The sequence below is a fragment of the Ptychodera flava genome, chromosome 21, assembly GCF_041260155.1.
Source record: "Ptychodera flava strain L36383 chromosome 21, AS_Pfla_20210202, whole genome shotgun sequence".
Classification (NCBI taxonomy): Eukaryota; Metazoa; Hemichordata; class Enteropneusta; family Ptychoderidae; genus Ptychodera; species Ptychodera flava.
This window is the reverse complement of record NC_091948.1, coordinates 33,401,789-33,416,084: the sequence shown is the minus strand read 5'-3', so window position 1 is coordinate 33,416,084 and position 14,296 is coordinate 33,401,789. Positions and strand designations below refer to the sequence as shown.

Here is a 14,296-nt window from a genome sequence, read left to right as displayed (position 1 = left end):
TTTTTTATAATCTGTGGTCGTTTTGTTAAAAGATATATGCATGTGAATATCTGAAGAGACGTAAATTCATTATGAAAAAATATGATATAACTCGCAACTTGATTGTATATCATAGGTATCGACGAACAAGATTGTTTATATTATGCGCGCCAAACAGATTTTTAAAAACGAATTATGGTAGACTTGCTCACCACAGTGTTCATCTGGTTGTCCAATATCACACAATTCCCAGCGATTATATGGATCTGTCGTATAGCACCAAACACCAGACCAGCCGGCCGGGTTACGGCAGTAGTTATGTTCCCCAAGGCCTCCGTTCGGATAGTTCTCTGGTGTCCTGGTATGCGAATGTGGACTCTGTTCTGTCCATTTTTGACATGTCCTGCCGTTTTCAGTTCTCGATACAGTTCCGCGATAATCGTACGCATCGACTGCATGATAACATTCATTGGCTGCCACGAAAACACACAAAATACCAGTTAGCAATGTCGAATCGAATGTAAAATTCCAAATGGAAGGCTAAGTATTCCAACTGATTTGCTGAGAGTATCGTGAAGTTGATTTTCATAATCTAGATTACTACTGTTTTAACACAGTGCGTCTTAAGTCAGACATAGAAAAGGGGCAAATTGATATTGATGTTTCTCGACTATAAAGCAAACTTGGTCGTCGGATAGTTCTCGCAGTAGGCTAGATATTTTCAAAAGACATGCAATATGCGCTTTAAATTGTTATCTAAAATATTTCTGAGGATAATGTGAAGAGTGAGCTATCTTTTGGTTTCCTCTTTCTCTTTGCAAATGGGGTAGAAAATTGTCCAGCTACCAATAAATGACGTCGAAACCGAGTTGTCAATGAATATCCGTGTATTCTGAATGATGAAACGATTTTTATTCAGAACAATTGGGAATGTTGACATTTCCCGTTTGTAATTATATAACCAGATGTGAACTAAATGTGCTCAAGTGTTTTACAACAGGTTCGTTAATAGTAGTACGCTTCACAGAACAATCAAATATCTGTTTTATCATTATATGTAGCAGGTTTCATCAACTTTCGGACAGTACTCTCAGAGTTGTCTCACTAATTAATTTTTTTATTTGTTATGCAAATGAGCTGTTTATTAAATTGACACTGCTCAATGCTTCATGGGTCAATTAGATATTTATCAGATCAACATATGTAGCACGTTTCATCAAATTTAATGCAGTAATTTTGAAGTAATTTCACCAATAACAAAGTTCATTAGATATGCAAATGAACCCTTGATTAACTTGACAATGCTCAATGTTTCAAGACACAGTTAGATATTTATCAGATGAATATCTGCAGCAGGTTTCACCAAATTTGGTACCGTAATTTCAGAGGTATAATACCTAATTACAAACTTCACTAAATATGCTAAGGAACCCCTAATTATCTTCACACTATTAAATGCTTTACACCACAGCTAGATGTCTGTCGGATCATTAACTGCAGCAGATTTCATCAAATTGGGTGTAGTTATTTTGGAGTTATATAAGTAATTACAAAACTTCATAGAATATGCAAATGAGCTATTTAGGGATTTATTGATTTGATACTGCCCAATGCTTCGAAGTAAAATTAGAAATATCAGATTAATATTTGTTGCAGGTTTCATCAAATATGGTGCAGGAATTTAAGAGTTATTTTACTAATTACAAAAGTTCATTAAATATGCAAATGAGCAGATAATTGACATGACACTAAAAGTATAATCATAATGTTCTGAGATTGTCATCTGTGAAAAGTCTCATGAAATTTTGTGCAGTATTTCTTTAAATATGTCGACAATGTCATTACTGTCTCCATAGGGAAACCATAATATCTGTTATATGAAAATAAATAATATGTCTTGACTCTATTAATATGCAAGCCACACTAACCAAAATCTCATCAGTTCTTGCAAGTAGCGTATGGTACCTGTCTACCAAATCTGCCTTGAATGTGTTCAGGCGTTCTTGAGTTATCGTGTAGAGAGAGAGAGAGAGAGAGAGAGAGAGAGAGAGAGAGAGAGAGAGAGAGAGAGAGAGACTACCACACAGGGACGGACAGGCAGACAGACATCGCTATAACATTAGCTCACGTGAGCTAAAAATAAATAATATTTAGCTGGTACTAACCACAATTTTCTTCGTTGCCGTCACTTCCATTATAGCATTCACTATCTGGCACTTTGAGGAATAAAAATATCAGTTATTGGCATCGACGCCGAATCTGAGATATGTTAAACAATTTAAAGTATATCCCCTTACTTGAAAATTACAATAACTAACTCATAATCAACTCTTGTACCCTATTGTGTACGAAAAATGACAAGTATAGTCAATACCATAAAACGCCATTACGTCATTACACTCAATGAATTACAGAAGATAACACCGGGTATGTGTAGCTTTCTAATACAGGGAACTTCCGTTTAGTCTTTGCCTCAGATTTTCTATTAACATGATTGGAACTAATGTGGGATAATTGGATTTTTTTTTTTTTCAAATTTCTCAAAAATGTTAGGTGCCGTATAGTTGAATGTTGCAATATTGCAAATCACTCATTAAAAAAGTGTGCAATGTGAAAAGAGAAGCAGATGAGACTACATTTGTAAATTAAATCGACATTACTTCACCATCCAATTATCCCAAATTAGTTCCAATCGCGTGGTTTTTTTCATCATCCCCATATCGCTCCATCCTGGTAACGTTTACCATAAAATATCAGCGGGAATATGTTACTGTAAACGTCGAGATATGCACCATAAACTTGATTATCTTTTATGTGTTGTCGAATTGCATTTGCAATTTGATCGTAAACAAACGAAATTATTGCCGCTCCCAACCTTCGATATAAAAATTCGAAGGGCTTTGGGGAGTGAGGACATTTCGTATAGCTAAATAGGGGAATAGCATTTGCATGTTGTAATGTTTTCCCCATGGATTTTTTATTAACGTTCTCATGATTTTGAAACAAGGCTTCGCAAACATTCTACCGCTCGCACAGCACGATGTATCTCAGGACAGGTAGCGAGCGCGTGGTGTGACAACGATGTCGCGCGCTCGACAACTGTTACCATGGCAACTGTTAGTGTTTACAAATAAAATGACTACCATCTCGAAATGACTGATTCAAGCTGATTCAAGAATGCGTTTTTTAGTATTCTGCTTCTGTATATCAATTACCGTGTCTGACCCTAATCCGTTTGTCATGCTGAAATTTCGAGTACTGTTTTGTCAACATATATTGTATGTGTGTAGTGACCATTGTTAATTGTTTACAAATGAATTATCGTCTGGACTTGAATACAATTTTCAACAATAACAATGGAGATTATACTCATATAGGTTGTGTTGATATGCTCGATACTTGGCATTAAATTACAGTTTTGGGATTCAAAGCAGAAAGTGTAGGGAAACCACAAAACAAATAAGTTCTGAAAAATAGCCGAAAGATACACCTTATGGAGCTTTAAGCTTTCATAGACTGATTTTACACCTATTCGATTAGTTGCTAAAAATTGGCCTCTCGATTTTAAGTTTTCAAGTGGTTTAATTTGGATTATCAATGTGACCCTTATAATGACAAAAGTCAATGCTTTAAAGAGTAATAAAAGCAATTCTTGATGTCAAAATGGCCATTATCTCAGAAATAAAAACAGACTTGAATGATTGATTAAAAATGTAACGCATGGAAAATGTTCATGTGTATACCCCAACTTCCGGCTGGGAAGTAGTGCGTCAAGGGGAAAAGGTGGTAGTTAAGGCGAGCTGATGGTTCTAGTCGTCATATCAGTTATTGACATTAATTTTTGCACTCAACTACCGCAATTCCCTATGTAAAAACATAGTACTTTTCGTTCTCAAGACAGAAATAATACTGCAAGGTCCATATGACGTTTGTGTCCATTTGCCTCGGTTATCAAACAAAGATGCAGATTATGAGCAGGGTCATTTTGATGTGCAAACATAATTAATTCCAGATGTCAGACCATAATGTTTGACGTGTACTTCAAATTCACCCGGTATAATTGATCATTTGCCTTTAAATTACTACCCGTAACACGAAAGCGGAGCGTTTCGACTGTTTGCAACAATCATGAATTGTAGTCGCTGTTAGTGTAAAAGTATCAACGTTTTAGCTGTTTTGACGGTTCGCGCAGTGAGTGGCGACAAAAGTTGCTACAATGACAGTTTCTATCAAAACGCTGTTCACAATACCCAGGCCCCTCACACGAGTTCAAACAAACGCGTTTGCACAGACTCCGACAAAATGTTGCAGGTAAATTATTTGATACGGAATACCGCCCAGGGAAACCTGTCAGTAAAGATCCAGCTAGTAGCTAACCTCTTTGTGAACCACATCAGACAAAATGGTGGCGATAAATTTACTGGTACCGTGCACGTGCCGAGAGGCTGATTCAGGATACCGCCAAAAAATTCAAGTTTTTAGGTACAGTGTAAAAGGGATCTGGGACTGCTATATAGAAAATGGAACTTGCACTGCCGTGAAGAAACAAGTCATACGACATCGGGAACTGGAAAATGACATCGCTTTCCTGGAAAATCTAAAACGCAATACCCGTCAATCACGTACGAAGCCAAGAAACAGCAGCTAGAGAAGTTTTAACCAACAGTCGCCAAGACTATGACAATATGTAGGGCGGTCAAATAGAATGACTGAATTTTCATTGGACAGTGGGTCGGAAGTGTTTTCCCGCGTGTGGTAAAAGGCGATAGTGACAATTTTTTGTTTGCGCGACACGACTTGATTGACAGCAACGCACGGATATAAATGTTACAATATGTGTATCAATGGCTTTGCACTAACGTCAAAACAACCAAAGGTTGATACTTTTGCACTCACTGCGTACACAAGAAACGACTATTGCAAACAGTCGAAACGCTTCCCTTTTGTGTTACGGGTAGTAAATCGTCAAATTTCTACCTTTGGCTCGGCGTGGAGATCTGACCTTAACTCTTTTCAAAATGACGCATATCAAATAAAGCTGCATTCTCGTCATGTGTGTGTTTTCTCTGCTTTAAGTCTCTCGAACGATGTACACATACAATCTCAATGGATATTGCAACTGGTATTGCATTGTGGTTTGCACCAGTTTAGCTGCCACAACCATGGCTCACGTTACAGTTGAAAATGTTGGATACATGTAATTCATACATAGATAAGGCAACTTGGAATAAAAGATAGGTTACAGGAATATCGTAAGCCACATAACGTCTATGTAAAACAAACCAAATCGCAACTAAATTGTTTAGCATAGAGACTGACAAATAAGATATTTTATTGAATGTAAGGCAAAAAAATAATAAGCTTTGTTTCTTGTCCTAAGCATTCAGCAGAAGGTGATGCGATGACGCGATTTTCGCGATTATTGTCTTTCATTATCAGCTGAAAAATTATTTCGTTTTTTAGCAGTTTTGGACATGCATCATAAAAACTTTGTATTGAGGCCGGCCACCACACGAAATTTTGAATCGCCCAGAATTTTTTCGAGAAAAAAAGACATGACGCGCACCTCCTAAATTGAAGCGCGCTGACCAGAAAAAAAAATCGATTCCTTTTTTGCCTTATTAACTATTTTACGGAAACAAAAAAATAATGTTTAGACTTGCTCACCACAATTTTCATCCGGTTGTCCAATATCACACAATTCCCAACGAACCGACGAATCTGTCGTATAGCACCAAACACCAGACCAGCCGGCCTGGTTACGACAGTAGTTATGTTCTCCAAGGCCTCCGTTCGGATAATTCTCTGGGGTCCTTGTATGCGAATGTGGACTCTGTTCTGTCCATTTTTGACATGTGTACCCATTAACAGTCATCGACACTGTTCCACGATAATCGTATCCGTCGACAGCATGATAACATTCACTGGCTGGTAAAAACACAAATATTAACAATGGGAATTTTGAAATAAAATGCAATTAATCTCATGACTGCTAATAAAGTTCAGCAAAGTGACTGAAAAAGTCGCGTCGGGGTATAAAGATTATGCATCATGAAGATGCCATACATTCTTTAAACCCCTTCGACTTGGGGTAAAAGCATGAAAATTTAATATTTTTGAGATGTTTTAAATTGGAAAGAAGTATGACACATCAGAATCTTAATTTCGAATATCGATGATCAAGGATAACGCTTAGTTTTGAAATCTGACGCGCTTCAGCGTAATTTTAGCTCACGTGACCACATACCTGAGCTAATGTCCTACGATGTCTGTCTGTCTTTCCGTGTGTGTGTTTGTGTGTGTTAGTGTGTGTGTGTCTATTTACACGATAACTCAAGAACGCCTGAACGGATTCAAGTCAGATTTTAGTAGATAGACACAATATGCTGATTGCAAGAACTTACCAAATTTTCGTAAGTTGGTTGTGGCTTGATTTATGAAGTTATGAAATGAATTTTTGTTCATATAATGTTTCTTATGGTGACAGTAGTGACAGTGTCGACATATATCAACAAATACTGCACAAAATTTCATGAAACGTTTAACAGACGACAATATCACAACATTATGATGATACTGCGAGTGTCATGTCAATTGTCCGTTCATTTGCACATATAATATGATAATATTATATATGCATATATACCTTTTGTAATTAGAGATATCACTCTAAACTTCTTACACCAAATTTGATGATACCTGTAACAAATATTGATCTGATATATCTCATTGTACTGAGAAGCATTAGGCTGTACCAAGTAAATAAATAGCTCATTTGCATATTTAATAAAGTTTTTAAATTAGTCATACAACTTCTCAATATTATTATTATTATTATTATTATTATTATTATTATTATTATTATTATTATTATAATTATTATTATTATTAGACTTTATTTAAACTCGATAAACTGTTGAGCCTGAGGCCCTTCTCACACAGAGTCGAGTATAACAACATTTACAATATTTACATTAAAAAAAATCAGGAAGAAAAATTGATGCTGAAAAAAATGTAAGAACGCTACAAGTAAAAACAATCTAAAAAAAAATTTAAAAATTACATAAAAGAAAAGATTAACCCATCTTTTTAAAAAAATGGCACTTGCAATTTCTTCTGAATGATAGAAGTGAAGAACTAGATTTGATTTCTCCAGGCAAAGTATTCCATATTTTAACCCCGTTGTACATAAAACTTCTTTTGAAAAAGTGGGTTCTATGCCCTGGAATATACAGATCTTCTCTGTTTGCAGACCTTGTGTTACGTCTGTGGATCTGCTTTACACCTCTAAAAACGTTAAGATAATCAGGAGCAAGGTTATTCAGAGCTTTGTACATTAAAACTGATTCATTGTATGAAACTCTTTCACGAATTGGCAACCACCTTAAGGATTTAAATAAAACATAACTTGGAGTATTAAAATCGTGATCTAAAATCACTCTAGCAAAAGTTTTCTGCTGTCTTTCTATACGAGATAAAATAGTGGTTGAACAATGACCCCATATGTTCGAACAATAATCAAAATGAGGTAAAATGAAACAATTATAAAATGTCAACATAATTTTGCTTTTCTAGTTAAGAATGATTGTATACGCTTTAACTGTAAAAGCTTAAAAGCAACTTTACCATAAACTTTACTGACATGTTTATCCCAGGTCAAAGTATCATCAATTGACAGACCTAAAAGGTTTTCTTGCTTAACACATTCAAGCTGCTCGTCATTACAAACAACGTTTATACATTCGTCTGTTCTAGTTTTTTCTGGGAGGTTCCAATGACCATGGTCTTTTCAATATTTATACACATGTTATTATAACAACACCAGCTCAAAATGAATGCCATGTCACCATTGAGCTTAGTTTCAAGTTCTTGGATATTGTGACCAAAACGCCTGTGCCGCTGTGTCGTCAGCATACATATTGATTTCTGGATTGTCTAAAGCTAGGGGGAGATCATTAATAAAAAGCAGGACGAAAAGAGGACCGAGAATGGAGCCCTGAGGAACACCAACACTAATTGGAAGAGCGTCACTCAAGGTCTCATTGAAGCTAACTGACTGGGATCTATTTGTTAAATATGATGTAAGGAAAAGAAGAGTTTTGTCAGAACATCCGTAAAGTTTCAGTTTTCGCAGCAATATATTGTGATTAACAAGGTCAAATGCTTTCCTTAAGTCTATCAACAAAAGCCCAATAAGGTTGCCTTTGTCAATTTCTTTATACCATAAATTTGTAAGGTAAGTAATAGCTGTTTGAAAATGATGAAGCTTTCAAAAACCCGATTGATTGTTGGACAATTAGTTGTGACAAGACAGAAAATCATAAAAATGGGTGTGAACATATCTTTCCAATAGCTTAGAAAGAACAGGTAAAACTGAAATCGGTCTGTAGTTTGACACATTATCGATTGCACCTTTTTTGAATAAAGGTGTAAATTTGGCAGATTTCCATTGTTGTGGAAAGGAACTTGATGTAATTGCATAGTTAAAAAGTACTGTGAGGCTTGAAGTAATCTGATTGGCTCCAATCTTTAAAAAGCGTGCACTTATACCGTCTAAACCAGTGGATTTCTTGCAATTTATACCAGTAACAAATTTCAAAACTTCTGATTCATCCAACACAGGAATGTTGAACTCTGTATTCTTTGGCAGGTTCTTTGATATAAAATATTTTAATTTTTGCATAAAACTATCACAATCGTAATTGATTTGTTTTATATACTTGGACGCTATATTTGTTAAAAATTATTGAAAGCATTTGCCATGTCTTTATGTTCCGATATTTCAATGTCCTCACTGGTAAGAAAAGTGGGATTCTTTGAATTTGATTTCGGAGAAAAATATTTAAAAAACTTCCAGAAATCATTCGAATACACTTGTCAAGCATACTGTTGTAAAACTCCTTTTTCGCCGTTCTAATTAAATATGTGACTTTGTTTCTCCAACGTTTATATAAATCATGTGATTTACCCTTTTTGTATTTATTCAATAATATATATCTGCACCAAATTTGATGAAATCTGCTGCAGATACTGCTTCGACAGATATCTGACTGTCTTAAGAAGCATTGAGCAGTATGAAGTTAACTGAGGGTTCATTTGCATAGTAAATTAAGCTTGTAATTAGTGATACAACTCTTAAATTATGTATAATTACAAATTTGGTGAAACCTGCTACAGATATCGATCTGATAAAAATCTAATTGTCACATGAAGCACTGAGCAGTGTCAAGTTAATAAATAGCTCATTTGCATGTTCAATAAAGATTTGTAACTAGTCATATAACTAAATGTAATATAAATATAATTAAATGTGATGAAACGTGGTACAGATGTTGATCTGATAGATATCTAATTGTCCAATGAAGCATTGAGAAGTGCACTGTCAAGTTATTAAACAACTCTTTTTCATATTAAATGAAGTTTTGTAATTTTTGATTTAACTCCGAGAGTACTGTGCAAAAGTTGATGGAACCCACTACATATAATGATCTGATAGATATCTGATTGTTCTGTGAAGCGTACTAGGATGTAATGAACCTGTTGTAAACCACGTTAGCACATTCAGTAGACATCTTGTAATACTCTTATGTGTGGAAAGGCGTTGAAGAAACGAATCTTTGTGATCTATACATCAGTCAATTGCACACTAGCTAGCTGTGGGTCCCTATATCAGTTAATCGCATTTATTATAGACGAGGTTTGGCCTTCATCAAAATAATATTGACCAACTCTAACCATGACATTTGATGACCCCCTTGGAAATATGATAAAAAATTGATGACCCCTGCTATTGCAAGATAACATTTTATATAAAATCTGCTATAACTTTTGACAGTGTTTTGTACTTTAGGTGTTTTTATCAACAACGTACAGTTTAATAATAATAATAATAATCTTTATTACCCTTAATCATATTAATATTACAATTCAATAATGAATGTACATCTGAGTTGTGCTGTGACAAAGGGTAAACGGAAACGGAAAATAGCAAATGCTAGTCTAGTCCGTTCCCAAAGCCATTTGATGTTAAAGCAAGAAAAAGAAGAAGAAAAAAGAAAACTGAAGTATATCGAGGGTAGTGTACACGAAAGTAGTGGGATTGCAAAGTAACCTAATTATAACAAAGTAACTAAGTGAATAAAAGAACAACTACATAAATAAGTATATAACTAAATAGATACATTACGAGTCAGTAGAAAAACGTAAAAAAGAAAACGATAAGAAAAAAAGTATATAAAATATATATATATATTTAAATATGATATACATATATGTAAAGTTGAATATAACTCTTCATCACTTAAAAAAAACTAATCGTGTAAGCGTAGACTTGAAAGTGCTAAGTAACTAACTAAGTGAATAAGAACAACTACATAAATAAATAAATATATAACTAAATAAATACATTACGAGTAAGTAGAAAATATGTAAAATAAAACAAAAAACAAAATGTATAGAGAAATATATATATTTATATATGATATACATATTTGTAAAGTTTAATATATCTCTTCGTCATGTAAAACACTAACCGTGTATGAGGAGACTTGAAAGAGAGTGTCTGAACGAACTTCTACTAGTTTTTGTTTTAATTTGTTTAGGTAATGTATTCCAATAGATCTACTTATTGATCTACTTCCTTCTCCGTTTTAATACAAAGTATCGGAAATGCAACTTGTCACTTTGTCATATGCACTAACTTTTGTTGTTTGTAGAAAACAATAATTGAAATCTGGACCTGAAGGTGATTATCAGTACTAACATAATAAGATATACAGTCAATGTCAACATTCAAGCTGATAATTTGGTATTTCAGTTTTCCGTGGGATGTACACATAGATACTGTTGCTGACATATGTAAAAAAAAAACTCTGAAAAACAGTTGTGAAAGTTACAGTTACCGGGCCCTTAATTACAAGCCCTGCAAGTGAGTGCTTTGCAATTTTTCATTAGAAAGGTGATAATACTGAAACTTCAAATGAAGATAGTGTAATAAATAAAACAACCAAAACAGATCTTACTTTGACACGTATCCATCATGCATTGGGTAAATAAACTCTGTGTCAACTTATTTTTGTGTCATATGGCCAGAATGCATAAGGTATAGATTTATATCTCATAGTGGAAACATGTCCCGACATTATATTAGAAGGCCTTTGATACTGAAACATCAATGAAACTTGTAATGTATTATCCAAAATAGACCTTATAGTTTGATAAATATCCATCATAGAGTAAAAATAATCTGTGTCTACCAGCTTATGTTTTGTGTCATATAGCGCATAACGTATAGGATAAGCCATGTCTCGTAAGTAAACAAGTTCTAAATTTTGTTTGAAGGCTGTTGAAATTGGAATTTCCTATAAATATCGTGCAATAAATTTGTTATTCTAATAACGTCTTTCTTTAATTAAGATCTATCATAGATTAAGTATAAGTTATGGCACATTAATCACATAAGTTACAGCACAGGTATAGCACATTTCCTGCATAGGTATTTCCTGTATAGGTAGAGTCTTAATCGTGTATCACAGGTAAACACTTCCCAAATTTTTATGAGAAGGCGGTAACTATCGAAACTTGAATTAAAATATTGTGTACTGCATTATTTATCCTTAATAAACATTTCTTTGATGAAGATCAACCATAGAGTAAAAACAACTAAAGCTCTGTCAATTATCCATCTCCACTTGCCAAGGTCTCTGGTCCGGGCAGCTGGATGCTCCTTGAAATCAGACCTTGGCCAAACGAGTTGTTAGATCGTCTGATTAACAGCGCCGCCACGCGGTTGTATGTGACATGTGGATATCTAGCTGTGGGTCCATAGTTGTGGTGTTTTCGAACAAGATTTCTGCCTTGTACGGGTTGGTTTTAACTTTCACGCTTTTAGCCCTCTCACCATGGGTTGAAAATATGAGAGTCAAAACCAGCCCGTTTAAGGCAGAAATCCCGTCAGAAAACACGACAACTATGGACCCACATCCAGTGAATAGCCTGACAAGTAATCGCTTTTAGTACATGTTCTTCAGCTCCAATGACGACGCGGCGTCTATGAGTGACCTCGGAGAACACACCACGAGCGTCTTATCTGTTACATGTAAGAGTTTGTCTGAGAAAGCAGGAAGCTGAATTTCAAATGGCAACGACGTCTTTGTAATTAGTACGACTTGAAGTGGCAAATGTTTGTGCTAACATATTAACAATCACTTTGCGTAACCGTACCAATCCTAACCATGCAGTTTTATGATGCATAGTGGTTTCCGTACTCGCTAGCGTTATGCACGTATAAGTTTCCGAGTTACTTCGTGCTTCCCTGTCAGCAACATACATCGGCAAAAGTCTGAATTTGGACAGCGGTCGTCGGATCTGTCTATGGCACTCAGCAGGGCTATGGTGGGAAGTCGTACAACGGCAGGGCTATGGTCAGCGTTACCACAGTGACTGCACTTAGTCCAGCGTACGGCGTTGTAAAGGCTCCCACAACTCGTACAACGCCGTGAACACACAGCATCGTACGCAGGGCTAAAATTGCTGAAAGCATGTTTTTTCTAAAAAAGTATAAAGTATACAAAATAATTTTACATGTTTGTTACGGGTTCCAATTTTGAAATTTTGAAAAGAAAATCAGATAACCACAATGAACGTTTTAATTTTAACATCGGCGTGCAAGAGGCGTTCTACTCTTAACACTTGGTGTTCAAGCTTGGTGCCTTTTCTCATCCCGTCATGCATCAAAACGGAAGTTGCCACATTTTTCCTGTAAACGCACGCTGAAGTCGTGATCGTACGGAAGCAAGACCAAAAAGGGTAAGTTTTCTCTCCAAAATAGTAAAAGGTGTTAAGTTTTGAAGTACTTGTATCATTATCCTTTCTATAGTACTTTGGAATAGCTAAAATACGTGCAGAAACCTTTTTTTCTTTCAGTGACTGGTATACCGTACACTAACTGTGAATACGCAGCGGTGTTTTGGGCGATGGCGTATCGATCGCACTCGGGTCAAGGGTGATCACTACAGAACTATAGAGACGACCCTTGACCCGAGCGCGATCGATATACCACATAACCGCTGCGTAATCACAGCTAACACAAGTCTTTTAGTAGGCATAATCGCATGTAAAGCATTAGTAAAACATCGCAGAGTGTACACTCTATTGTTTCAGCATGTGAAAGCGGTTTCTTTTTACTTTTCATCAGTTGATGAAGAAGAAGCCAATATTTTGTAACAGTATCGAAAAGACTGAGGTACTGTATGTCAAAGTCACCCCTTTTCCTTTACCTAATAAGGCCGCCTTGTCTTTCATTTAAAGTCTCATGTCGCCATATTACCTATTGTTGCATTATTTTCAGGATGTGAAAAGTTGGATTTACCTGGTAATCGAAGAGTTATTACAGAAGCTGATGGTGCAGAAATTGAAAAAGATGAGTGTACAGGTAGCTGTCTGGAAAAAAGCTTGAGAATCTCAGTTCATCGCTAATGTATATTTAAACTTTCGAGAGTCAGTAACTGAATTTTGCTAAGTTTCTGTCTATTTGTTCTGAATTTATCTAAGCTTTGGTAGAATGCTATGATCAACTAAATGTTACTAGAGAATAAGCTTTCAAATACGTGTCGTCTCCCTTCTCAGATGGAAGGGTGGAATAAAGAATTAAAGCAGAAAGCGACAGAAAATTCTGAGTGAAAAATGTACACTCTGAATTTCTGCTTTCTGCTTCAATTCATCATTTCTCCCTTGCATCTGATGAAGGACACTTCACATCTTTGAAGGCTTATGCTCCAGTAACATTTAGTTGATCATAGCCTACTACCAGATTAGATTAATTTGTATTGTAGATCAACACGTCTTTTGTTCTCGATTTGTGACTGTTTTTTAGCTTTGCTGTTAGCGACGCAGAGCTTATCAAATAGGTGAATGTGTGGCATCGTCCTCAAATGTTTACATCCCAAGCCTTTTCTTCCTTTAATATTTGGAGTACATATATGTTCAAGTTATGATGAAATACGCAAATTTGTATTTTTGAGGCTAATTTTGCTATTTTTTGCAAAAATCTTCTTCTCCTTTACTTGTGGTTGGACGTCTTCAATATTTGGTAAACATGTCCCTAAGAATGACCTTTGTCAAATTTGTGCTAGTCAATTTTTTTTTATTTTTCATGGCAATTTCTGTCGTTTTCGGTCAAAAAATCTTTCAAAATCTTCTTCAAAACTGCTAATTGAACAGAATTGATATTTAGGACATAAGTCTCTGCGGATAGCTTTTTCAGATTGTTCAAATTATGCAGAAATATACAAATTTGTATTTTTGAGACATGAAAGAC

General features: G+C 35.3%; 1 protein-coding gene across 2 annotated transcripts in view; it reads right to left on the bottom strand.

The window, feature by feature from the left end:
• The window catches only part of LOC139122061 (apolipoprotein(a)-like), a 97,917-nt gene that overhangs the window by 58,071 nt on the left and 25,550 nt on the right, over positions 1–14,296 (bottom strand). For both annotated transcript variants that reach the window (XM_070687439.1, XM_070687440.1), the window contains exons 2-4: positions 5,647–5,907; positions 2,145–2,195; positions 192–452 (exon numbers count right to left, since the gene is read on the bottom strand). In XM_070687439.1, coding sequence (XP_070543540.1) covers positions 192–452; positions 2,145–2,195; positions 5,647–5,907 — 573 coding nt within the window. The remainder of the gene's footprint in view (positions 1–191; positions 453–2,144; positions 2,196–5,646; positions 5,908–14,296) is intronic.